Source organism: Zalophus californianus, chromosome 15, assembly GCF_009762305.2.
Source record: "Zalophus californianus isolate mZalCal1 chromosome 15, mZalCal1.pri.v2, whole genome shotgun sequence".
NCBI lineage: Eukaryota > Metazoa > Chordata > Mammalia > Carnivora > Otariidae > Zalophus > Zalophus californianus.
This window is the reverse complement of record NC_045609.1, coordinates 31,407,347-31,434,583: the sequence shown is the minus strand read 5'-3', so window position 1 is coordinate 31,434,583 and position 27,237 is coordinate 31,407,347. Positions and strand designations below refer to the sequence as shown.

At 53.1% G+C, this 27,237-nt stretch overlaps 1 protein-coding gene across 1 annotated transcript; it reads left to right on the top strand.

The window, feature by feature from the left end:
* The first annotated feature begins 7,957 nt into the window (after window positions 1-7,957).
* Window positions 7,958-26,996, top strand: NPFFR1 (neuropeptide FF receptor 1). The gene is made up of 4 exons (XM_027590736.2): window positions 7,958-7,967; window positions 21,091-21,405; window positions 24,881-24,980; window positions 26,120-26,996. Exons 1-4 carry the CDS (start codon window positions 7,961-7,963, stop codon window positions 26,994-26,996), a joined length of 1,299 nt encoding a protein of 432 aa, XP_027446537.2. The 5' UTR covers window positions 7,958-7,960.
* The last annotated feature ends 241 nt before the right edge of the window (window positions 26,997-27,237 follow it).

Sequence of the window (27,237 nt, the reverse complement as noted above, 5' to 3'; positions counted from 1 at the left end):
TAAACTCTGTTTTGATGCTATTTACTAGACAGGCAGTTTGTTCCTTTAAATGATTCAGGAAGCCCCCGGACTGAACAATAAAGTTATTTACAACTTCCCCTTCTTGGGCAGGAGTTTCCTGGAACAATACCATTATGTTGAAGAAGGGCGGGGTATAACCAAGTCTTATGAATGTAGACAGTAAGCTGTGTGGGACTCGAGGGGTTTTTTAAGTAGTATTGAGATATAATTGACGTATGACATTATATTAGCTTCAAGTCTTCAAGTGCACAAGGTACTGATTCAACGTATGTAGACGTTGTGAAAAGAGCACCACCAGAAGTCTGGTAACATCCGTCACCACGCATAGAGGGTACTGATTCTCAGTCTCTCCAAAATACCACGGGGGACCCTAGAGCCCTGCTTTGGAGCTGCCCTTTTACATGAAACATGCCTGTTGCTTCTCAGAAAGCCCACCCTGGCGTGGAGAGCGGTTCCTGGAAGGCTCTGCCCCAGAATGCCTGAGCGTAGCCCCGGGAGAGATGCCAAGGCCAGGACGGGCAGGGCCCGGGAGCAGCCAGACCACGCTAGGGACCTGGGTCTCAGGGCCAGTGGGCCCGACCCCTCCCTCAGAAAAGGGCCACAAGCCCAGCTGCTTTAGGTCTGGACAAGAGCATTCATTGAGCTCCTGCTGTGTATGAGCACTGGGCAGGCAAGCGGATGTTTCTCATTCACGTTTAGGAGTCCCCCTCTTGGTGCTCGCTGTGCCGATGAGGAAACAGGCTTAGTTAGGGGGTTAGCATGGGCCTGGGAAGGAGCGGAGCTGGGGTTTGAACTGGGAGGCCAGCTCGGACAGGAGAAACAATGGCTTTCTCCAGCTCACACGCTTCTTCTCCCATTACGGTCCTGTGAAGAGGCCTCTGCGCCTTAATTCTGTTCATCTGTGAAATGGGTGCTACCCCTGCCTGGCTTCCTTAATGTCAGAGGGGTTCACAACAGACGGTGAGGGTAAGTAGCCCTCGGGGGACAGCGTCACATCCATCTCGCACACCCGGGACCTTCCTCTCCCATCCGAGCCCAGCTGCCTCGTGTGAGCCCAGCCCTCACTGCCGAGAACTTCTAGTGGGTCGGAGCAGGGCCGCGCTGCATGTCACACAGCCCCCCGGGGCACATCTGGGCGCTGGTGGGAGACCGACTCCCACAGGGCATGAGAAGACCGACAGACCCCCCACTCACCCCGCCTTCACAGTTGGGGGATCTCGGAAGCTCTGGTGCAGGCCTTGGCTCAGGGCCAGCCGGGGCTCGTGATGTGCTATGTGTGTACATCCGAATTCTTACAGCCTAGGGGCCGGGGCACCCTCTCTCCTGTAGACTGGACGTGCTTCAAGTAGGGTGTCTTCAAGGGTGGATGTGGCAGGGCTGACCCAGGGCTGCCCTGCGGATGTCGCCCGCCACAGGCACCTAGAGAACAATGTGAAGGGGCCCCTGGAGTTGTGCAAGGCCTGGTGCTGGGTCTCGACCACAGAGAGAATGGAGGTTCCCAGGCCCACCTTGAGCCCTGGTACGCCAGCCTTGAAGCAGGACCCACACCTCTCCTGTACTGCACCCAGGGGGGCCTTTTATTTTTTTTTAATTTTAATTTTTTATTTAATTTTATTTTTTTAAAGATTTATGTATTTATCTTAGAGCATGAGCGGGAGGGGCAGAAGGAAAGGCAGAGAGAATCTCAAGTAGACTCTGCGCTGAGCACGGAGCCCCACGTGGGGCTCCATCTCACGGCCCTGAGATCACAACCTGGACGGAAACCAAGAGTCAGATGCTTAACCGACAGTGCCACCCAGGCGCCCCCAGAAGGTCCTTTCAAATCCTGAGTCACTCATCTGCCCAAGTTCTTCAGGGATTCTCCATGGCACTTCAACATAACAGCCAAGTCCTTATAACGGTTTCGAGCCTGGTGTGTTCTTCCCTCCATCATTGCTCGTTTCATGCTTCCGGCTCCCTCACCACACTCCAGGCACACTGGCTTCTGCGGTTCCTCTAATACTCCAGGTCATACGTGCCTCAGGGCCTTTGCATCTCACCAAGGAAGTCTGCTTCCCAAGGACTGACAAGCAGTAGGACACCCATCCCTCACAAGTCATGGTACCGTGGCTGGGGCTTTTCCTAAGTGGAGTGGCCGGTAGCTAGTAGGCACAAGCTGAGAGAGCAGGGGCAGTCTCCCGGTACCCCCACAAGCCTGCCACTATGCCCGAGGTCCCACCAGCATGAGACCACTGCTCTTGGTTAGGCTCTCCCTGTGATCTTATGCCAACCCCTCTCAGGATGGTGAAGTGGGTTCCCTCGAGACAAAGCTGAGAGCTTGCTCGGGCCCTTGCCACTCCAAGCGTGGTCCTCGGGCAGGCAGCATCAACAGCACCTGGGGATGTGTTGGAACTGCAGAGGCTCGGTCCCACCCCAGAACTTCTTCTTTTTTTTTAAGATTTTATGTATTTATTTGACAGAGAGAGAGACAGCAAGAGAGGGAACACATGCAGGGGGAGTGGGAGAGGGAGAAGCAGGCTTCCCGCTGAGCAGGGAGCCCAACGTGGGGCTCGATCCCAGGATCCTGGGATCATGACCCGAGCCGAAGGCAGATGCCCAACGACTGAGCCACCCAGACGCCCCTTGCCCCAGAACTTCTGAGTCAGAATCGCGTTTTAACAAGACCCTCGCGTGATCTGTGGACACGATGAAGTTTGAGAGCCGAGCTCTCGACGACTGAGACCCCATCTCACCTTCTCCAAGTCCCGGTGGTCGGTGGTGCCAAGGTGTAATTTTCAGAAGCTAAAAACACGTGTCTTGGGGCGCCTGGGTTGTGCTCCCTCTGCTCCCCCTGCTTGTGCTCCCTCTCTCGCTGTCTCTCTCTCTCTCTCTCATCAAAAAATAAATAAAACCTTAAAAAAAATAAAATACATTTAAAAAGACCACTGGAGTCAGTTTGCTGCTACATACGACACGGGTCAGCGTCCCCCAGTGCAATAAATAGTCACATTGGGGCTGACGTTTTTCCTGCTGGACACAAATCCACAAGTTCACTTGTACTTCTCAGAGTCTATGCCCTTGATTGATGGTAACTAACAAAACCACAGCAGTACATTCTCAGGGGCCAGCCTGTTAACCAGCGCTTCGAGCATGCACTCAGCCATCTTGGCCTCATCTCTAGGTTTGGGTAAGATTTCCTAATGACAGATTCCCCTGGGAGGGCGTGAATATTCCCGGGACCAAGCAGATTACCAGCTCCGTGTTTCTGTTAAAGGAGCCAAAGCTTGAGGGGAAAGGAGAGAACCAGCGCTGCCAAAAGGAACAGAGCGGGGCAGAAAAAGAAACAAAGGAGGTGAGAATGAAATAAAAATAGACACTAGCAGCTTACCATGTGGGTGACTATGCTGAGTACTTCCCATTTCTTCTCCCACTTAATCCCCGGAGCAACGTCTGAGCCAGCTAATACTTGTATTCACATTTTCTGGACGAGGACACTGAGGACTGGAGGAGACCGGGAACCTGGCCAAGGTCAGACAGCGCGACTGGTGTCCAAACCCAGACCTTGTGAGCAGAATCCATGTTTCTTAGAATTGGTGTCCGGGGCCCTGGGAAATGATTTACCAAGCCCCCACCTAACTTGGAGGAGGCCCCTGGGCTGCCCCCAGAAAGCTGCCCACCTTTCCCAAGAGGTTTCAACACCTTTCCCACACACGTGTTCTTCCTGACCCGAACCCCACTTTGATCCAGAAGCCTACAGCACTGCCGCCCAGGGTGCAGGACCCCGGCCAGAGAGCTGGGGTTCCCTGGGGTGCTGCCCAGCCCCTCCTCAAGAAGAGACACTTCTTACCCTGGGTTCTCCAGAGGACAAGGTAAACTGTCAGAGTAAGAAAGTTCTGGTCCGAACCTCCCCTATGTTATAGGTGGAAACACTGAGTTCCAGAGGGAGTGTCCCAAAGGGCACGTGGAGTGACTTGCCCAAGAACGTGTCGGAGCGGGTGGCAGAGCCCAGACAAGTGGGCAGGTTTCCTGGCTCCTTCCTGGGGCCCTGGGAGGGTCCTGGCGCTGGGGAGCTCTTCTGCTTCGCCCTCCGGGCTGGCCTCTCCTGCAGGGCTGTGTTGCCCTAGCTGAGCCCGGGAACTGAGTCAGTCCTTGGAAATGCAGATGACCACTCTGGCCTCCTTCTCCGGGGAGAGCTCACTAATAAGCATTTGAAAGCATTCTGAGGGAAGTGCTCCTCCGAGGCTGGCTCGGGAGACGGAGGGGCACCTCCTGGCCTCCCCGAAAGGGCCCCCACTCAGTCCAGACCCCAGCCTCTCTACAGCTCCCCTGGCCTCACCCTTCCCAGGGACAGTCCCCCCTTCCCCCAACTCCCCTCCACTACCACAGAATAGATGCTGAAAATGCCAGCAGTGTGCCGGGGTCCCGCTCCCCAGGGAACCCCTATTGGCCCCCAGGCTGAGTCCCCTTCCCCTTCCCCTTCCCTGTGGATTTGAGCTTCTCAAAATGATGGCTATGCCAGTGGTCTTCCTTGCCCCACAGGCCCAAGTGCATTTCCATTTCCAGCCTGGAAGAGAGAGACTGGGTCTCCCATGGGAGATGCTTGGCTTTCCCACCACCCGAGAGCTTCCCCGCAGGGCGCTCCCTGGCTTCATGCCAACCCTCCCTCAGGATCCTACCAACTCTCTCAGGCATCTCAGAACACACCTCCGCCAGGGCTGAGAAAAGAAGGCGTTCGTGGGCATTCCAGCCATACCCACCGAAGCCCTGTGACCAGGAGGTTAAACCTCCAAGGAGAAAGGCAGTCCTTCAGTCATCCTGTTGCCCCTTTGACCCCCCCTCACTGCCCTCCAGAAAGCTTGGTTCTAAGAAGATCCCCCTCTACCTCCTCCCCAGCTCCCTTTAGACCCTTCTGCAAGCAGGGGCCCACATCACTGCTTCAGCACAGAAGGCTCTTCCCCTGTCACGGACCTTCACCATCCCACTGCCCGTAAGCCACCTCCTGGTTCCCAGCTGAAATTTTCGGATGGAAATCAGTTTCCAGTCTTTCTGTGGAAAGCCTCCCTAGGCCACAGCTGATGGAGGCCGGTCGGGATGGGGAGCAGCTCCCCTGAGGAGGAGGGGCCAGGCCAAGAGCTTGGCCAGAATGAGCAGAGTTGAAAGCCCTGAAGGTCAAGGAGGGGGTGGGCCTCCTCAAGACGGACAGGGACGGCTTCTGTGTCCTGGATGACTATACCCATAGTTTCTCAGATGCTCCCAGAGGGCCAAGAACCTCGAGGGCAGTCTGAGGGAGTGGTGGAAGCAGCAGGGCCAATGCCCAAGAAGTCTAGAAGAGTGTTCCTCCTCTTTTCGCCCCTGCCCAGCTGTGCAGTATTGGGTCAGGCACTGAGGAACGCAGTGGCTTCACCTGCAAAATAGGAGCAAGGGTGCCTTGCTTGTCTGAAGGGCTCTCGATCTGCGGATCAGTATTGGCAAGTACCCCAGTCCTGCGGTCAGGTGAGCCCAGGAGGAAGGCATGATCTAAAATAGAACATGGAGGTGACTCCGGTTTCCTGGGAGCCCCTTTGGGGTAAGGAGGGGAGTGAAAGGAGGCACTTTTTATTTTTTTATCTGCATGGAAAGATCTTATCCAGTCTATCTGACTTCTACCCATAGCTTTGTGGATAATGAAGGGCACTGAATTATGGGCACTTGACTTTCAAACTTCACAGCAGCCTTGAGAGGAGGATTGTGAATCCCATTGTACAGATGGGGAAAATGAAGTCAGAGGGCTTATCACCTGGGTCACACACAATGATAAATGGTGGAGGAAGAATTCACACGCAGGTCCTTCTCTCCATGGCACTGCCCTCCCTGCCCTGCAGAGGCTGGAGCCACGGAGTGTGTTCTGTGTGGTGCTTGGGCGTGTTCCTATATTTGGGCCCTGCACAAAGGTGGAAGAAAGGAGTCTGTAGAACAGGAGGCAGAAGGAAGAAAAAGAGGCTTCATAATCCAGAACCACTCAAATAAAAAGGATGGGAGTGGGGGAACTTGGCCACAAGCCTGAGTTAATGCCCTAGAATGATGTGGCTGCTAAGGAAAAGTAAAAGGCAGGGAAAAGGGGAAGAAGGGGTGGGGGAAGTGAAACAGTGAGCTTGAGTTATTCAATGCCTAGTGCCCAAATACATACAGCTCATATTTATTGAGCACCTGCTATGTGCCAGGCACTGTTGGGTGTGACTTTCCGGTGGGTACTATTATCCCCATTTTGTAGATCAGGGGAAAGTGAGGCACAGAGCGGTTATAAAACTTTCCCAAAGTCACACCTACAATAAGTGGCAGTGCTGGGCTCTAAGGATTTTACAGCAGGGTCCTGAACTCTGCATTGGTCAAGGGGGGCTTGATGTCACCTGTCACAGTTCTGGGTCCTGACAATCAGAGGGACTCTAAGAACTGTGAGCACTTCCATAGGTAGGTGGACTCCAGATAGTAATGATGTGAATAACCTAGATTTATGGAGCACTTACTCAGGCGAGGCACTGTTCCAAGTGTGTTACATAGAGTAACTCCTTTAATCTTCGCAGCGACTCCGGGAGATAGACACTGTTATTAGTTCCATTTTACAGATAATCTTGAGGCAAGCCACAGGAAGAAAAAAAGCCCAAAGAAAATCAGGTGTTTGGCCTGCAGAAGGGCATACTTGACAGGGAGCTCTCCCTCCCTTCTGCCCTCTCTGGGCTATCCTGGGCAAAGAGAGGGTGATGTGAGGCAGAAATACCCACTGCTGGGCATTAGGATCCAGACCCCTGCCCCAAGGCGGGGTTAGACTCCGTGGCTGCTAAGGTCTTCCAGCTCTGAGACCCTGCCAGCCACTGGGGGCAGACGAGGAGCTAGAGGGAGACTAGGGAGAAGCTGGATTCCAACCTTTTCCTCGACTCTGGATATAAACCCCACCCCCAATAAAGGAAGGAATGGGCCAGTCACTCTCTTTCATCTGCCTGGAACCTAGGATCTTCATTCATGTGACAAAAGTCTATGGTGGTGGTTGTTGGGGGCTTGACGGGGCCTGGGGGTGGGGGGCTCCCATCCAGCTCAAGGGACCATTTGTTGGGCATCTACTATGTGCTGGGCAGACACTTTGACATCTCATTTACTCGCGGGGAAACCATTTTACAAACGCAGAAATTGAGACTCAGGTGCAGTCTTAGAAACTTGCCCAAGGGGAAAAGCGCTGAACGCCTGGACCCGCTGCTTGCAATGTCAGTGGTCATCGACGGGACAGTGTCCCCACATCCCTCGCAGAGCTCAGAGCTGATGGGGAGCCCCCACTTCCCTCCTTTGGAGCTCCTGGGTATTCACAGCTGCCTCCCATTTCCTTCCCAGGAGGGCCGTAGGGTCCTGGACACTGGGGTGCGTGGCTGGGGGGTCAGGCTGGGGTGGGACGAGGAGGAGGAGCGGGGACAGAGGCTGGGACGTGGGGCACGGGGAGAGAGGTACAGAGTTAGTGGACATCGCTGCCAGGGCTGCAGTGGGCAGTGGGGTGTGTCCCCTACTTTGGAGGGGCGCTCGGTCGGTCCCTGCGGAGAGAGGCGCATCGGGCAGGGGGCGCTGCGGCGGGCACGGGCGTGCCGGTTGCCGTGGCGATGGCGCCGCGCGAGCCCCCCTCCCTCGCTGCCGCCGGAGGAGGCGCGGGGCAGCGGGCCGGCGGCCTCAGAGCCGGGCAGGCGGCGGCGCTGCGCGGGAGCCGGGCCGCCTCGGGACTGACTCTGGGCCCCGAGGGGGAGCGAGACCCCGCGAAGGGCTGGGCCCTGCGGGCGCACGCCCCCCTCCCCGTCCCGCCCGCTTCCGCCCGGCCCCGGACTCGATCCCTGGAGCGCAGAGGTAGGGGCGCGGGCAGGCCACCCCAGCGCCCGGAGACCCCCGCCGCCTGCCAGGGCGGAGGGGCCCGCTGTGCCCAACCCCAGAGCCGGCGGGAGTGGGCAGCATGGAGGGTGAGTGAGCCTGGAGCTGGGGTTGAGGGTGGACTGAGAGTGGGTGTGGGTCGGGTACTGACTCAGGAGCCGTGAGCCAAGGGAGAGCAAAGGGGCTGGGGTACCTGATCACTGAGGGCTGTCCAGAGCCAGACACTGTGACAGTGTGTGGGGGGGGGGAGGGGGGGGACAGAGAGACACTGAGAGAGGGAGAAAGACTTAGAGTGCTCTGTACTGTGTGTGGTGTATATGAGTGTGCCAGAGACAGAGACGGAGAGACAGACAGACAGAGAGACAGGTGCTTCTACGTCCCTGTGGGCATCGCAGGCTGCCTCCTGCCTGGGCAGGGGATCATTTGAAACCAGGTGAGTTCGGCTATTGGCTTCAGTGGAATCGTCACCCACCGACTTTGCCTGCTGGGAGTGGGAGGTACTGGGGGAGATGGAATTCTAGACAAGATTTCTTCTGTGCAGAGAGAATTATTCTCCCTGGGGGAAAGGTGGATTTATGGACCTGACCTCCAGGACTCTAAAGTATAAGTCTCAGACATAAGGCTGCTTGCTCCAACCTTACCAAGTCGGGTCCAGACCCCCCATCTCAGCCAAGGTGGGCAAGGGAAACCATATTTAGGCTAAGAAACTGGAAGACTAAGGCCTGGTCGGCTGGCTTGCTGGGTGTCTTTGGGGTCGTGTCAAAACCTCTCTGTGCCGCTGGTTACCCATCTGTCGAATGGAGAAATTTACATTTAGCTGGATTCACAGGGTGGCGTGTGAGGGTAAAAGAACACAAGATGTGTAAGAGAGGCGCTTCAGGAGATAATAAAACCCTGAAATTTCAAGGAGTACATGCAAATACTGCTGGCGAGAAAGAAAAGAGAGTTTCACAGAACCCCTTGCGTGGCCGCACTTGCCGGGTTTGAAAAGTGCACGCACACAAAGATGCAAACAAGAATGCATAACCCAAGATGAATCTGGAAGACTGGCAGGATCTGTAGGAATAGTGTTAGCAAAACACCAAAGCCCGAGTGAACAGAAGCCAGGGGAAATTAAAAAAGAGCAAAGAGCTTTCAAAGTCTAAGGAAGGCCTACACGACAGACTCTGCTCAGGGCTTGGGATATGTGGTGTAACCTTAACACGCAAGGGAGGGCAGGCAGAGCAGGGCACAGGCAATTTTACTCCAAACGATGGAGTAAAGAGCATAAGGAGGAAATTGAAACCCAAGATAGGTGATGGGAAGAAGGCACCCAGACAAATGACATCCCAGGGATGGGGAGGTCTTGCAGATATAATCACGGCCTTAAAGGAAATGACAAAGAATGAAGGGAAACCAGAAAATGAAAGATGGGCAAATGTCCTGATGTTCAAAAAGGAAGTAAAGATAGATTTAAAACAGGAAAAAAAATCACCAAGTTGCTAAGATTCATATTGGCCTCTATTAAGATTCCAGAATAAATCATCAAACACGTAGTGAATACTTAGGAGATAATAAAGCCATCCAACGTCTCAGAATTTTGTCAAAGGATGCCATCCTGTACACTTGCAAAGGGATGTGCATGAGCGTCTTCAGCTCGGTGCAAAACTGGAAACCATCAACATGTCCATAATTAAGTAAATTAAATGATGAAACACATCTGCAATGACATACTATGGAGACAGTAGGAACTGCTTTTAGGATTTTATTTACGGGCCCGGAAATATGGTCCCTGCCTACTGTGAGTGATTTTTTTAAAAGCAGGTTTTAGAACACATGTGTAGTATGATCCCCTTTATGCAAAATCACATAGGCTTATTATAGGATATATATGTAAAATATATGCGAAGAGATATCTTCGTGTGGCTTCCCCTGCTTCTGAAAGTGTACCCTAAAACAAGGGCTCGGGTCCGAGGAGTTTGATGCCTGAAAGCTGAGGTCAAGAGAGTGAGGTGGGAGAGGAAGAAAAATGGGTGCAGGAATGAACTGGGGCTTAGCCACGGGCACCTGAGGGCTCTATCCCTCTCGGGACCCTCTGGGGATCATGCAAAAAGCACCCAAGTTTTGCCCCACACCAGAGGGGAGTGCCTGCTGCTTGCTACTCTCCACTGGTTGAGGGTTGCCCCTCCTGCACTCCTAGAAGGTTCCTGTTCTTGGCTTCAAAGAAAGCAGAGCAGAGAGACACCTGAGTGCAGGCTTGGCAGGGCACAGGAAGTGCAAGGAACAGTCCACCACGGCTGGGATCTTCAGGCCGAGGGGATATGGCAAGAGGCATCACAAACACATTGGCCGTGGGAGTCACCCTGCGTGTGAGATTTCAGCGATGTTCATTCCCTTCTTTCGTGGTGCTCAGAACTGTTTTATAAGGAGCACATCGTTTTTTATAAAAACAATTTTTTTTTTCAAAAAGAAAGAAAAGAACATAGCGCACGTGAGGACCCAGTAGCAGTGTTCACTAAAAGCAAGTCGGACCAAACTCAACAAATTTCCTCTTTCAGACTGGGTTTCTGAGAGGAACAGAGACGAACTGCAGGATTTCAGCAGGACACAGCAAAGATCTTTTGTGAGAGCCCCGGAAAGTGATGGTAAGATGTGGGAAGGCGCTGGAGGACTGACAACAGGGCTTTCATTAAAGGCTTCAGTGCAACCTAGAGGTCCCTCGGGCTCCAGCCTTGACCTGACATTAAGTAACGCAGAGGGAAAATAAAAGGCAGGCTTATCAGATCTCTGGATAAGAGCCCCAACACCCACATGGCAACAGATTCAAGATTTGAGGCTATCTCAACATTCAGATCAAAACCAAGAAAATGAAGTGTAAATGTAAGTGAATGCAGAGTCCTTAATTTCGGTCCCACCAGTCAATTGCCTACATTTACAAGGAGGGAGCTCTGGCTTGTATTCCTGAGGTAAAATCCTGGGCGGATGAAAGCAGACTGACGGCGAGGTGAGCCTAGAACCGCTTTCGCTGAAGAGCCCCTGTTTGTTCGGGTGGGACAAAGGTGGGGAGAAGGGGACGATCCTGGGGCCGGGGGCTCACTCTTGTTCTATGTGGCTCCAGGGAGCAGAGCTAGGACAGGTGGGGGCAAGTTACACTAAGACGATGCAACTCAACTGTCAGGAAGAACTTTCCAGCACTCAGAGCTGGCCTAGAAGCTATCTCCTCACCAGATCTCATTATCCAGCTTGGACAAGGGGGACTGGCAGGGGCCTGAAGGGGGAATTCTTGGGTGGCTGGACCAAAAATATGGCCTGGAGGGATCTCTGGGGGCCAAAAGCCTTCTCCCAATACCTGCAGGTGGACGCTGTAGTCTGCTGAGCTTCCTGCAGAGTTGGTAGGGCCAGCCAGGCAGCAACCCCCATCGGACTTCCCACTGGCCTTGGCCGTGGTTCGCCAGGCTCTAAGTCAGCAGAGCACAGCAAATCAGATCTACTCTCCACCCCCACTTCCAGCCCCACCCCAGTCTAGCGGCCCCTAAGGAGCCCCGGGCAGCCTCCCTAGCTGCTGCTGCCTGGCCCGGGAGCTCTGTGGCTGAGGGAGGCCCAGCTCTGAGACTGGGAGGACGCGGGCTCGCACTGGCTGGAGGTGGGTATGCTGTGGGGCAGCGGCCCAGGCAGGGGAAGAAGGTCACCGGCGAGAGGAGAAGGAGAGGAGCAAGCCAGCCGGTCTCCCTCCAGTGCAGGACACAGAAGCATCTTGGAGGTCCAGGTGGGTCCTGCTTTTCCATGCCCCAGGAGATGCTGCCCGAGGCATTGTGCCCGTTATTTTGGGCAAAGCACTTCACCGCCTTGGAGCTGCTCATCCAGACTGGGAAGTGGGCAGGGAGACAGCATCACCTCCATCTAACAGATGTTAAAATGGGGCTTAGGAGGTGCAGCTCGTCCTGGCTTGGACTAGAGCAGGTCTGCTGGCTTCTGTGCAAATGACCCAGATTCTGGGGACACTTAGGGCTGCAACCCACATGGAGTCCAGCTACCCAGCTATGTCCTGAGGACCGTCTAGAGCACCTTCCTATCTCACGAGGAGTGGGGAGTGGGAGGGGTCTCAGCTGCTGCTGGGGAAGCAGAGACCAGGCAGATGCTTGTCTGGTTCTCACTGGAGCCACGATCTGTCTGTCTGATGGCAGTCTGTCCTGCTTCTGGCAGTGAGTTGAGGCAATATTTACAGTAAGTATTTCTGCTCCGATCCTTGGGTGGCCATTCCATTGCAAAGACCCCACGTTATTAGAGCCAGGAGAGGCCTGGGTAAGCAGGTGCTCAACCCTGGTTTTAGAAATGAGGAAACTGAGGCACAGAGAGTGGAACTGACAACACCGCTAATTTCTACCAGATTGACTGAAGATACAAATAGGAAAGAATTCAATTCAGTCTCTCCTTCTCAAAAACCTTTTGCTACTCTCTCTTTAGTAACTGAAATTACACCACTGGAGCTTTGTTTTTCTTTCTGATTTAAGATTTGGCTCCCTTTGAAATGCAAACACCAGAAAGAGACACTACACTTTAAGCTGTTATGAGTCATTTCCTATCTGTGTGAACAAATTCATCAGAATCTTTCCTGAAAGTAGATCATGCTAGGAATTGGGGGGAGAGAGTGCATAAGTAGCTTGGGACAGGGATGCTGAGGCTCCAGGCAGTGATGCCTGGTTGGGAAGTATTGGGTGGGGGAAGAATGGATCGATCCCAAAGGAGTTAGGCATGCACTTCCATTACTTCTCGGTTGAGCCCAAGGTAGCCTGGCTCTGCCTCTGGCCACTGTGCCTCCTTCTCCAGGAAAGGTTTCAGATGACCCAGGCAGTATTCATGGCATCAGCTTTGCAGCTGGAGCCTCGGGAAGGCAGGGACCCCTCAAATCAAGGATCCTCAGTAGCTGCAAAGGGACACTGGAGATCTTATTAGATGATCCCATGATACCAAGAGAGGATGAGAGAATGATTGGAGGTGGCAGAACCAGAGCGGGGGCTCAAACTCAGACTAGCTCACCCGGTTTACTTGATGGACCCTGAATCCTGGAGCCAAGGGTCTCCTGTGTTCTAAGAGCATATCTCCGCTCTTGAGCTTTGATTTCCTATTTGTGAAATGAATAATTCTCCTTTCCTTGTCAGAGATAGCTTGATGCTGTCTAAAAAGTATTTATTTTTTTAAGATTTTATTTATCTACTTGAGAGAGAAGGAGAGTGGGAGAGAGAGAGAGAGCATGAGCAGGGGGAGAGGGACAAGTGGACTCTCCATGGAGCAGGGAGCCCGGTGCGGAACTCATGAGATCATGACCTGAGCCAAAGTCAGATGCTCAACCGACTGAGCCACTCAGACACCCCAATAATGAAAACAGTATATATCAGAGCTTTTGGAATACAGCTAAAGCAGTGCTTAGAAGAAAATTCATAGCCTCAGGAGCTATATTAATTGCCACCACTTATTAATTGTCTACATGTTCTATGCCCTGTGCCAGATACTGGGGATTATTCTGAGATGAAAGAGTCATAGTTTCTGCCCGTAAGGCATTTCCAGCTTAGTGGAAGAAAAAACATTTCTATAAATAGCTGAAGTACGAAACTGAACGTGACCAGTTCTACAGGCAGACACTGAGGAAGCAATCATAGAACCCAGAAAGGATGTTCCTGGGCATATGCTTGGCCTTACCTAGAGCAGGAGCGAGGAAAGTCCTTCCCTTTCTGCTCTCCCCTTAAATCTCTTCTACCCTTCTTTTTCCTTTTTTTTTAATTTTTAAAGATTTTATTTATTTATTTATTTATTTATTTGAGAGAGAGAGAGAGAGAGAGAGAGAATGCAAGCGAGCACAAGCAGGGGGAGAGGCAGAGGGAGGGGGGAAGCAGACTCCCGCTGAGCAGGGAGCCCAACGTGGGGCTCGATCCCAGGACCCTGGGACCGGGATCCTGAGCTGAGGGCAGACGCTTAACTGACTGAACCACCCAGGCCCCTCCTCTACCCTTATTTTTCTAAGGTCTGGAATTCCTCTAAATGTGCTGAGAGTATAGGCTTAAGATGTAAGTAAAGAGCAGATAAGTAACTTCAATTTTTACTGAGAGGTAAACAATTTGCATCAGAACCTCAGAACCTTCTTTCCCGAATCCAGGTTTTGATGAGTAAAACGGAGAAAACCCAGAGAGCTCCAGGAGGAAGTGAGGAAAAATGAAAGGGGTTTAGAGTAGAAGGGAAAGTGCAGAAAGAGGCTAGTTTGGCTCCCATTGACTGCTGCAGGAGCTCTTCAGCCATCAGCCTTGACCTTTGTCAACTTGAAGGATTCTTGGGAGACCCACCGACTCCTACTCACCAACAGGGGCTGGCTTGCAAGATCTGTGTTGCTGTGGTGGGTGCCTGGGACAGGGTGGGTTTTAGCTCAGCTGCCAGGCGGGAGAGAAGTGAGGTTGCTGGTCTCAGGACACCTCCCTCCTCAGCAGTGACCTCTCTACACACCCACTTTTCACTCACCTGTGGGGCTCCAACACAGGGCTTGTCCAGGCTGGTTTCCTTAGGGACAAACCCAAATGAACTGGAACCTCACTGTCACCCCTTGGTCCCCTGCAGCTGCCTGGCAGATGGCTAATATAGTCAAGATACAGCCTTTAGGTCAATGAGGCCTTTTATAATTTACTCTGATATTTTACTGAGCCTGGTAACAACCCCTTGAGGTGAGGAGATGTAAGAAGCCCAGGCCACCTACCTTTGAAAGCCGAGAACACAGGGAGGTGAAGGGGATCTCCCCAGTTCGCAGAGGAATACCGAGGGGTGGCATGCAGGATCAAGCTCCCCCATCAGCAGTCCCCAAACCACCCCAGACTAAATATACCTCCCTGTACAAACTGTGCAAAAGCAACTTTAAGACAAGTTCCTAAGCTAAGCTTTTCCTTCAAACCAAGTTACCCCCCACCAGCCCCTCTTATATGCAAGTTTTGGAGTGACCACCACTGGGTCAACTCTCAAGGCCATGTTTTCTGACTCCTAGGTCAGTGTCCTCTCCTGCCTGCACCAGCAAAGGTTCCATGGAAGATCACATGGCCTGTTAGAGGAAGCATAGGGAGGGCTGATATCTAATCCGGGGAGCAGGAATCTTGGGGCTCTCTCCTTACCCATCCGTACCCCTTCCAACGGTCCCTGGGGTTTTGAACCTGGACTCCTCCACAGATTCCGAGGAGGCCCAAGAATGACCAGCTTTGATCCCTTGTATTAGCCAAGACGATAGGCTACAAGCCTCAGAAACTGTTTCTGGCTAACTTAACCAACAATGGGAATTTATTGGAAGAGTATGGGCAGGTCATCCAACGGAAGGAAAAGCTGTGTTATCGAGACCCAGAGTCAAATCCGAAGCAAAAGAGGTCTGATTGGCTATCCTTTGGCCAGGGGCCAGTGCAGACTCCCGACTGATAGTCTCTCTAAAGGGCCCACAGAGAGGGCTTACTCCCCAAGGCCAGGAGGGGTAATGGGTGCAAGGTGAGCCACAACCCCAAATGCCCGCCATTCCCTTAGAAGTGTGTGAATAACCAAGAGCACTTTTTGAGAGGATCCGAAGCTTTCAAAGACTGTGAATTCTTTCTGGACAGGGATCATTTCTTGGTATATTGGGACAAAGCTCTAGGAAAGCATCTGTGAAATGAATTCAAATGCATCAGGGTCTCAGAGTTTGGTGACTCCTACAACGTGAGGCACTGACTGTTAAGTGCCTTGGAGACAGGGACTTGGAAATTCAGTGGTTCTCAAATCTGCTACACTTGAAAATCACCAGGGGAGCTTTTAAGAAAAATCCCAGTGCCTGGACCCCCAGGGACTCTGATTCATTTGGAGGGAGTGCTGTATTGTTAAAAGCCAGGTGATTTTGATTTGAATCAGAGTTCAGAACCACTGATGTAGTCAGTTTAAAAATCACATTTATCAGAGCTTCCTTCTGATTAGAAAGGCCAAAATGCAAGTTAGTGGACAGGAAAATAAAAATCACTTGAAACATCCCTGTGGATAAATACTATTTTTTGGGTCATTTGTTCACTCACACACACACACACACACACACACACACATACACCCTTTTATATAGAATGCAGATTTATAATATATACTATTTTGTAACTATTACAACCCATGGTCAGTATTTCCTCCCACACCATTAGATCTTTTGTCCCCTAGGATAAGTCCCTAGAGGTGGAACGGCTGGATCCTGGAGCAGGTCCCTTGTCAGGGTGCTGGATGGATGTGCCCCAGTTGTGAGGGTTGAGCTGCTTTGTGGCCTCCCCTCCCCCTCCTCCACCCCTCCCCAGGGCACAGCCACACCCTGGCCATCGCTGAACACTTTTCTTATCTGCCAATCTAATTGATGAAAAGGTTGTTCTTTAAAATTGCATTTCTTTGATCACAAACGAATTTAAACTTTTTGTCTTGTGTGTTTATCAGCCATTTGTGCTGTTTTGTGTTGTATTCTTCAGCAGGTCCCTAGCGCCTGTCCGCCCAGGTCGAGTTCCCCCAGGAGGCTCTCAGGAAGTGGCTGTTGAAAGGTGACCCCGGGTCTCTAGTCGGGGGCGAAGCTCCCCGTGGTACCAGGATGGACCAGCAGGTGGCGACAACGATGACTTTAGTAGTGGGAATTACCGTGAACTCAGGGAAACAAATACCCAGCCTGGTTCGGTGCTCAGGGCGTTCGTTTTGGTATTGTTCTCTCTCTCACACGTCTTTCAGCCTTGGTGGGGAGGTCCAGACCAAGAACATCATAAAGATCTCACCCTCACATCCTCTGTGCAGTTAACACTGTCAGTACCACTGGTTAGGAGCTAAGGCGCATGGTGCACCAAGGTCCTCTCGCCCATTATCTCCTTGGCTCTCACCGCACCTCCTTTAGGTCCGTGTGAGCTTATCCCCATCTTACCAGTGAAAACTCTGGTCTCCAGAGAGGGGACATGCCTTATGCTAGGTCCTAGCCAGGAATTGCGTGTTTCCACTTTCAAGATGAGGTGGTGTTTCAGTCCTCTGGGGCTGCTATGACAAAACACCATGGTGGTGGGGGCGGGGGGCTTAGAAACAACAGAAACCTATTTCTCACAGTTCCGGAGGCTGGGAGGTCTCCGAACAAGGCGCAGATTTGCCGTCCGGTGAGGCCCCACTTCCTGGTTCACACAAAAGCCCTCTTTCGGCTGTGTCCCCGCACGTGGAAGGGGACGAGGGAGCTCACTGGGGTCTCTTTCATAAAGGCACTAATTCCGTTCATGAGAGCTCGCCAGTGGAATCTAATCTCGCCCCAAAGGCCCCATCTCCAAATACCATCCCACTGGGGACTAGATTTCAATTTGTGAATTTTGAGGGGACACAGATACTCAGTCTGTTGCCTGAAGTCACCAGGGAGGAGGCAGGAAGGAGGGCTCGGACTTCCCAGTCTGTGTGTGTCCACTATTTCCAGAGCCTTTGGTCCAAGCCCTTTAAATCTGAGGTTCTCAAACTGGAGTGTGCCATCAGAATCACCTGGAGGATGTGTTAAAATAGCTGGGGTTCCGGTTCCCTAGATCAGAGGTGAGTCCTGAGAACGTGCATTTCTGACAAGTTTGTAATGCTGATGCTGCTGGGCAGGACCTCACACTGAGAAACAGTGTACCCCTATCTTCTCTCTGGCCCTGGGCTTTCCATGGCCCAGGGCTTGCTTGCTCTCTGAGATCATCAGAATACCTTGGAGGCAACCATGATTATATCCTGAGACCTCCAGGAAGCTCCCAGAGTAGGGGAATGACTTAATTGGGTTCAGTGGATAAGATTTCCACAGGCTTTACTGTATCCACAAGGGCATTTGTCCAGAAAGAACAGGTCCGTGGTGTTAGTGAGGTCTCTGGCTGCTGGTATGGCTCAGCTGGGGGGGGGGGGGGGGCGGGGAGGCCTGCCTGCTCTCAACTCAATTCACCCCAACCCAGGGGAGTTGCCAGGAATCCTCCCCGAGAAAGGAACATTCTGCAGTGCTAGAATCAGCACTGAGGGTGGGGACAGACACCCAGCCTAGCGGAGGGTCTAGAGATGGGCAGTGTCACACCTGGGCACTTCTCAGGACAGACTGCTGGATATGAGCTCACTAAGCAGTTCTCTGAGGCCAAGTGAAGGGCAAGGACAGACAGACTGGAGTCTGGCCGGTTAGGTTCTGGCAATTTCCTCTACCCATGCACACCCACAGATTTCTTTGAGTCATGGGGACTGATTCAGAGCTGATCTGGGGCTCAGGAGGGGCGAGCTGCCGGGGGAGGCTCCCAACAGACCCTGGGGTGGGGTTCCTTCCAGAGGAGCTTGTGAAGGCCTTCCAACACCAGCAATGTCACCCTGTCCCCTGGTGTCAGAATCCACCTCTCCTTCCTTTTTCCCTTCACACAAATATTTATCCATCCACCAACCATTTATTGAACCATTGACTATGGGCTGGCACTGATGAGACGCTGGGGATTTGGCTGCCAACTGCTCTTCAGGACCTGCCTTTCAAGCGTGGGGAAGAAAACCCAACCAACCTGAAAACAAATAAAATATTGACAGATGGAGGAAAAGAAAGAAGATGCTGTGAGAGATAATAAATAGGAGGGCACCTACTCAAAATAGAGCTACTAGGTCAGACTTCTTTCTGAGAAGACAGCCTACTACTCTAAGCTGAGGGCCAAAGGGGAGGAGGAGACAGGAGCCATAGAAAGGGGTAAAATCAGGCGCCTGGGTGGCTCAGTCGTTAAGCGTCTGCCTTCGGCTCAGGTCATGATCCCAGGGTCCTGGGATCGAGCCCCACATCGGGCTCCCTGCTCAGTGGGAGGCCTGCTTCTCCCTCTCCCACTCCCCCTGCTTGTGTTCCCTCTCTCGCTGTGTCTCTCTCTGTCAAATAAATAAAGAAAATCTTAAAAAAGAAAGAAACAAAGAAGAAAGAAAGAAAAAAAAGAAAGAAAGAAAGAAAGAAAAGAAAGAAAGAGGTAAAATCCTTGGGGTTGGAGAAAGCAGGAGCCAGCGCAAGGTGTCCAGAGCGGAATGGGCAAACGGGCATGTGGCAGGGGGTGAGGTCAGAGATGGTAGCAGGAATCAGAGCACAGGGCACTTGGGAGGCCGAGGACAGAGTTGATTGTATTTGGAAGACAATGAGGGGTCTAGGCAGTAATCCTTAGGGGCTGCTGCCCAAAGCATTGGTGAACAGCTAATGGGATCGGCTCCATCAGAGGAGCATGGGACTCTTGATTTCAGGGTCATGAGTTCGAGCCCCACGTTGGGTATGGAGATTACTATAAATAAACAAACAAACAACCTTTTAAAAAATTATCTAACGATCAGGGAATTTGAATGCAGATGCTGGGTAATTGGTAATATTACACATAATTGTCAATTTTGTTAGGTGTAATACTGATACTGTGGTTACGTGAGGGGTTTTTTAGTCCTATCTTTTAGCCATCCGAACTGAAATGTTTATGAATGAAAGGAAGTGATGTGCTATTCCAAAGAGAGGTGGGGGTATGGGTGAAACCAGGTTAGCCTTAGGTTGATCATTGTTGAAGGTGGAGGCTGTATGCATGGGAGGTCTTTGTGCTCTTCTCTCTTGTAATAGTTCATTAAGCTGCATACTCTTGTACATGTCCACGATACCGTTCTGTCTAGTGCATGTTTGACATCTTCCATAGCACAGATGTTTGGGGGCAACTGGATGCCTGGGAGCGTCTAAGCAGGCGGCTGTCACTTTCTCTCAACCAGAACACCCAGCGTCTCCACCTCTACCAGCAGGCCCTCCGCCTGCCCCCAGTGCCCCTGCCGCTCCTGCTGGGCCCTCCAGCCCTGGTCATGCCAGCTCCTTGGCCCCAGAGCGTCTCTAGCCTCCAGATCCCAAACCTCTGGTGGGTCTCCAGGCTAGTAGCTGAGCTCTGGATGCGACAGAAGACTCCCCAAAGACTCTTCATTGCCTGGAACAGGCCATATCCAGTCCCAGCGGAAGGTAGGAGGAGAGTTTATGAGACAACATCATGAGTCACCATATCTAATGGCTTCCCAGAGGAGCTGTGCCTGGACATGGAACTGCTCCTTCCCACAGGTGGCTGGGAAAGCACACGCTAAAGCTGGGCTCTGATTCAGAGACACACAGAGCAGGACCACCTCTGCGGCATACCCCCGAGCCCCCTGGAGAATGACACAGAACCCCTCTGATCCCAGTTCTCGCATTTCAAACGGGGATCATACCTAACATGTTTGCCTCAAGGGGTAATTGGGAGGGTTAGATAAAATAATGCATGTGCAAGTGCTTTGTTAAATGCTGGGCAAATGAAGCAGCTGACACCATGATGGGAGAGAGTGATGGATGCATGGTAGCCTTGGCTTTGGATGGTGTTCTGGTAAATTTAATGTGTGCCTTTGCTCCTCACCCTGGTTCAGAGTCCTCTTCAATTGTCCCTTCCTCTATTGTCTTCTTGCCTTTTCCAGCTAAAGTTCTGTGGAGGAGATGAGGAGGGACAATGAGCATTTTGAGGGTATAAGAGTCAGGAGACTATTTCAGGAGAAAACAGGTGGTGCACTCAGAAAGCATTTATCTGAAGAGTTTAATAGAGGGACTTTACAGGGGAGAGGGGCGGGTGAGAACCAGCAAGGGATGGATAAGCCATGGGACTGGCAATCACAGGAAGCTGTTGGGGCAAGGAGAGAACACGGTGTCACTCTGGCCCCCCAAAGAGCTAGAGTCATGGAATAGGGTCACCTACCAGGAGCTGTATCCGTAAAGACAGCCCCACAGGCAGAACTGGGCCAGGCAGGGAGGGAGTTGGGAGATGAATACCCTGACATCTGTCTCCTCCAGTCCTTCAATCTCCTTCAGTGCTTTCCATGGGCTAAACCTGGTCAGAAACCAGAGGGCAAGGGAACCTGGCCGATGGAGTCCTTAAAGGTCAGCCTCTGGGGCAGACAGCAGGGCTCGGAAGGATGGAGTCCAGATGGGGCACGGGGATGGGCTGTATGCGAATGGAGAAGAGCCAACACTGGGAAATGAGTTCCAGATGAGACGAGATGAAGGTATGAGATCAAGGTTTGCATGCTGTGTGGGTTGAAAGTGCATCCAATTGTCACTGGAGTTGAGCACCTGATCGGGGTGCTAGGGCATGGTCAAGATTTGGAGCACAGAAGGGTCTAACCGGTGGCAAGAATTCAGTCATCTCTTCTTTGCCTAGAATCCTGACCTGCATCCTCTTTTGCTTCCAGGGGAGCCCTCCCAGCCTCCTAACAGCAGCTGGCCCCCAAGCCTGAATGGGAGTCATGCCAAGGCCACTCCAGCTGTAAACCTCACCTTCTCCTCCTACTACCAGCACTCCTCCCCAGTGGCAGCCATGTTCATTGTGGCCTACGTGCTCATCTTCCTCCTCTGCATGGTGGGCAATGCCCTGGTCTGCTTCACTGTGCTCAAGAACCGGCACATGCGCACTGTCACCAACATGTTCATCCTCAACCTGGCCGTCAGCGACCTGCTGGTGGGCATCTTCTGCATGCCCACCACTCTCATGGACAACCTCATCACTGGTGAGTGGAGGCAATGGAGGCAGTGGGAGTCCCCACCCCCACGCCCCCGAAATCATTGCTGGCCTGGTCTCTTGGCCAAGATGCCATTGTCTCAAACTCTCCAGACAGTCTTGTGGCTGAGGGATTAGGTCAGAAATAATAGAAACAATGAATTAATTATTCTCTTCCTTCCAGGCATTGTATGACTTACTCTTCCTGCATTAACTTACCCAATCCTTACAACAATCCAATGAATTATGCGTTGTTATTATTATCCTGATTTGGGGGGTTGGGGAAACCGATGCTCAGAGTGATGAGGGACAGGTCTGTAGTTACACAGCTAAAGTGTCAAGTCCCATGTCCTCACACCCAGATTTCTAACCACTACACCATTCAGTCTTGCTCTCCTGGGTAGCTCCCCTGGGCAGAGCTAGAACCCATAGGTTTCCTCTGAACGTGGACCTAATAATCCACTTATCTGAGTTGTTCTCCAACCAGAGAGAGTTCTGTCCTACAGGTAGTGAGCTCCCTGTCACCAGGAGTGTCTAAGTAGGGACTGGCTGGCCATTTACCAGTGACTTGGTAGAAGGGAAGCGGAACGAGACCACCTGACCTCCACATTCCTGCCTGTTCATCCCACAAATGGCGGACAGGTGTTTCTATAAGTTGCAGGACCCAGGAAGTAGGGCCGGGACGGTCAGCTTTCCCTCGGCTGCCCTGGCTCTGTCTGGTGGGACCTTCACTCACAGCTGGATCTCAGGTTCCGCCAGGGCTGCTGGACATAAACTGCTCACCCTTCTCCTTTCCAGCACACCTAGACCCACACATACGCACGCACGCACATGCACGCACGCAGAAGGGCACACACCTAGCAGCACACGCATACACGTGCGCCGGTTAACACTGACATGGCAAAGTCACTAGTTGGTTAAGGTGGTGTCTGCCAGCCCTTTTCACGTGCCTAAGTTTAAAAAATGGTTGGAATAACACATTCACATGGGAATCGTCGAAAACTACCAAAAGGTTTCCAGTGAAAAATGTCCCTTCCATCCCTGTCCTCTGGCCTCCCAGCTTCTCTCCTGGGAGGAAATCAATATTGCCAATTTCTAGTGTCTCATTCCAAAAGTATTTTTATGCAAGAACAAGCAAATTAAGGACATGCTGACTTTCCAAGCAGTCAGTTCTGCATCTTTACTTTCTTTTTTGGCTTAAAAATATAGGGTGTATAACGTAAGTAGGATTCGTTAAAATTAATTTACATGGAGTTATTTCATATTAATAAATAGAAGCTTTCTTCATTCTTTTTTGCAACTGCTTAGCATTCCATTATATGGATGTACTATAATTTATTTAGCCAGTCTCTTTCTGATGGGTATCTAGGTTGTTTTTAACAGAATCTTCTGCAATAGAACAAACCTTCATTCAGCTTTCTTTTCCTTTTCTCTTTTCTTTCTTTCTTTCTTTCTTTTTTTTTTTGAATGAAGGTGCAGAGGGTTGAATTATTTACATCTGCTGCTCCTGGTGCTATGTGACTTCACTGTGTTGCAAAGACCCCCATTTATTTTTTTATTCCTTCCCTTCTGTAGCCCTACCCCACTACATAGTCCCTTCCCCGCCCAATAGGCAAACATTCTACTAAACATAGCGTGTGTCTTTTTATTTGTATGCCTTCTTACAAAATGTGCATTGCAAATATGTAACATGTTTTACATTTAAATATTTTTGGCCAGGTACAATTTAATATGCACAAAAATCCTTTTTTTAGTGTACCCTTCCACAGATGTTGAGGAACACACACAAGTCATGGAGCTACCACCACAATCAAGATAAAGAACAATGTCATCCCCTCCCCAAACACTCCCTTGTTTTTCTGGGCCGGGGTTTTCCTGGCTTTTCTTGTGGATCTGTTGGTTTTCCTGGCTATTCTTCTTTTTTATTATTTTTTTTAAGATTTTATTTATTTATTTGACAGAGAGAGACACAGCGAGAGAGGGAACACAAGCAGGGGGAGTGGGAGAGGGAGAAGCAGGCTCCCCACTGAGCAGGGAGCCCGATGCGGGGCTCGATCCCAGGACCCTGGGACCCTGACCTTTGTCACTGAGGCTTCTATTTACGTCGCCCTGCGTAAATCTCACCTGAGGCCGCTAAGTGCTGCCTCTCTGCTCCTCAGGGTGCGTCCACCACACTTTACCCTCTGGTCCCCCAGGGATGGACATGCAGACGGCCTCTACACAGTGGTGTGCTAGAGCTCAGCCTGCCTGTGTCAGTGACGTCATGGCGGTAGTAGGAACGTTGCCATATGGGGAGATATTGGACTTGGCAAATGCTATAAATCAGAGGGTTTTTTTAATTTTAAATTTTTTTTTAAGAGCTGATTTACCAGCACACCACTGCCTCCCATTCTCCAGCACTACAAACAACTGGACTATGGGGCAATGTCTCTGGGACATGAACTTGGGAGAGGACTTGCCGAATCAGGGAATTGGCACATACCCAGTTTTCCAAAACAGAATCAGGCTGCTTGCCATGGTGATGTTGGCTTTCCATGATGTTTAAACTCCCCAGCACCCACACCAAACTCTCACACTCACCCATTGTGATTTAGGGGCAAAGAGACTGGAAACCAACTCATCTCCCCTCAGCTTTCTCATCTGTGAACAGGAGATCACATTAGGGTTGTTGGGAGGATGGAACGAGACAGTGCCTGGCACTCAGTAAGCGTGCAGGCAGAAAGGTAACTGGGGGTGGCTGCTGGGGAAGAGGGGGCCCAGCCCTGGGAGAGGGCTCCTGAGGCCAGGTACAACAGACGAGAACAGATGGGCCCCCCAGACCTAGAGGGGCAGAGACACCAGTCAGTGACCAGCGCATGGCCTCGAGGAACCAAGATGTGGATCCAGCTACCAGGCCTGAGGCCAAGTGGGGCCCCGGCCTCCGGACAGAGCAGAGGCCTGGGAATTGGAGCGAGACACGGGAGGGGCTAGGGCTGCTTGTGTCTCCCCGACCTGGGAGTCAGGCTCGCTCTGTCCCAGTGGTTCTCAGCTCTGGCTGCCACTCAGATCCCCTGGGTAGATCTGAAAAGTACTGATGTCTGGTCCCACCCGCAGAGATGCTGATTGTAATCGATCTGGCATGGCTCAGGTCACTGGCTCTTTTCAAAGCCCTCAGGTGATTCTAGTGAGGGGCCAGTTGAGAACTGTTGGCCTAGAACTTGAGGCAGGGCTATGGGAGCAGAAAGCCAGGCCGACCTGGCTGGATACAAAGGTCCTGGAGAGAAATCCTTGGCCAATATAAAGACTGTCTCTCTAACGGTGAGAACTGACCCCAGTGGTGTAGACTGGTCAGTTCGTCATTTCTGGAAGTGTGTAAGCAGAGGATGACCACCTAGCAGGACATGGAGGAAAGATCCGAGCCACAGAGGGGACTGGCCTAAACGGCCCAAGGTCTCCGGCTCTTCGTGGACGAGGCACTCATTCTGTGGGGGACTCTGTCATTGCAGGGTGGCCCTTTGACAATGCCACGTGCAAGATGAGCGGCTTGGTGCAGGGCATGTCCGTGTCGGCTTCCGTGTTCACACTGGTGGCCATTGCCGTGGAAAGGTGAGAGGGCTGCTGGCTGGGTTCTCCTTGGCCGACAGGGGCTCGGCACTAGGAAGAGCCGCTGTCACCACTGTCGCGCTGACCAGAAGGCTGGGGCTGAATCGTGAGCCATGAAGGGAAGGGCTGTGGGGCTGGCTGCCCTCTACACTTGGGGGACCTGCAGAGAATACCACGACCTTCGGCTAGAAGGCCTGGAGGCAGCTCCTGTGAAGGTTCACTAGGGATTCCTGGGTCCTATGGGAGCTTGAGGGCAGCCCTTGTTTCCTGACCAGTAGGAATCCTGCTATCCATGAGTCTGAGCAAGGAAAACCAGTTTGGGGGGTGGGGGGTGGCGGTCAGAGTGTGGCCCTGCTCCTTCACTACCCACCCCCCTCCCCACTCCACCCAACCCCCGCCTGCAGCCTCCTTGCTGTTCTCTGGCAGCCCAGGCCTTACCAGCTCTCCATCTCCACCCTACCTCAAGCTACTTCAGGTCTCTTTCAGCCTCAGATTCCATCAGATTCTCTGATAAAAGCATGAGTTGGCAGATGGAATGGAGCCAGGGGCCAAGGAAGCTTTGCACACAGTAAAACTAACCCAAATGCATGCGATAGGTCCTCTTCCCCTCCTCCACCTCAGTGAGCTTTTGCACTAAGGGCTCATTTGGGCACTCTCCCCCAGAGCATGGCGGGCAGGCAAGGATGCTGGCCAAGATGACATAGGGGCAGCCTGTCACGTCGAGTCCGCCCCTGAACTCCCAGGGTTTTCTGGAGAATCCCTAAACAGCTAAAAATGTTCTTTGATACACCTTCCTAATCAGCCTACTCCAGGACAGAATGTGCAGACTGATCCCTTTGCTAGCTGCCGGCTAATCAGTTTACGCCCCCGAAGTGCCCAGACACGAACGTTTCCCACGCTGCCCGCAGTTCCTCTCCCCACGCACCCCCTCCCGGTTTTGCCTTTGTTCCTCGGCTACTGACGCCCTCGCAGGTGAGAACCGATTTGCTTGCGGGCGACCCTAAGCCGCCTGTGCTGCTCTTGGAAGGTGCCCACGGTGCCCACACCCCGCCAGCCCCCACCTAGGGGTAGCTCTCCTCCCCGGGGACAGGGACCCCCGGGGCCGGAGCCGAGCCCGCTTCTCTTTCCTCCCCCGGCCTCAGGTTCCGCTGCATCGTGCACCCTTTCCGCGAGAAGCTGACCCTGCGCAAGGCGCTGGTCACCATCGCGGTCATCTGGGCCCTGGCCCTGCTCATCATGTGCCCCTCGGCCGTCACGCTGACCGTCACGCGCGAGGAGCACCACTTCATGGTGGACGCCCGCAACCGCTCCTACCCGCTCTACTCGTGCTGGGAGGCCTGGCCCGAGAGGGGCATGCGCAGAGTCTACACCACCGTGCTCTTCTCGCACATCTACCTGGCGCCGCTGGCGCTCATCGTGCTCATGTACGCGCGCATCGCCCGCAAGCTCCGCAAGGCCTCGGGGCCCGCGCGGGCCGGCGGGGACGCGGCGCCGGAGGGCCGAACGGGGGCGCGGCGGCGGGCCCGAGTGGTGCACATGCTGGTCATGGTGGCGCTGGTCTTCACGCTGTCCTGGCTGCCGCTCTGGGCGCTGCTGCTGCTCACTGACTACGGCCAGCTCAGCGAGCCGCAGCTGCGGCTGGTCACCGTCTACGCCTTCCCGCTCGCGCACTGGCTGGCCTTCTGCAACAGCAGCGCTAACCCCATCATCTACGGCTACTTCAACGAGAACTTCCGCCGCGGCTTCCAGGCCGCCTTCCGCGCGCCGCTCTGCCCGCCGCGCTGGGCCGGGCCCCGGGAGGCCTACTCCGAGCCGCCCGGCGGGCTCCTGCGCGCCCCGGTCTCCGTGGAGGGGCAGCCCAGCGACTCGGGCCTGCCCTCCGAGTCCGGCCAGAGCAGCGGGGCGCCCCGGCCCGGCCGCCTTCCGCTGCGCGGGGCCCGGGTGGCCCACCACGGCTTGGCCGGGGAGGGTCCCGGCTGCGGCCCCCTGCCCCTCACCATACCGGCGTGGGGTAGCTGAGTGGGACGGGGAGGGCGGGCCCTTGACCCCGGGGGGGACGCTGGGGGGGTGGGGGTGGGGGCCCGACGGGACGTGGGTCGCCGGGACGGGTTAGCAGCCAGGTGTGGTGGGAGAAGGCCGTGCCACATGCCTCCCTCCCCGCTACAGGGCGGTGGCCCTCCAGTAGAGGGGAGGCCCTCTACTCTCTTCCCCCTCAGAGGGGCGGCCGACTTGCCCGCAAACCCTTCCTCGTGTGGCCGAC

Bases quoted from the DNA above. Each gene is read 5' to 3' on its own strand.
- NPFFR1 (XM_027590736.2), top strand. The intron at 21,406-24,880 runs GTGAGTGGAGGC...CTGTCATTGCAG, and splicing joins CATGGACAACCTCATCACTG to GGTGGCCCTTTGACAATGCC. The intron at 24,981-26,119 runs GTGAGAGGGCTG...CCCCGGCCTCAG, and splicing joins GTGGCCATTGCCGTGGAAAG to GTTCCGCTGCATCGTGCACC.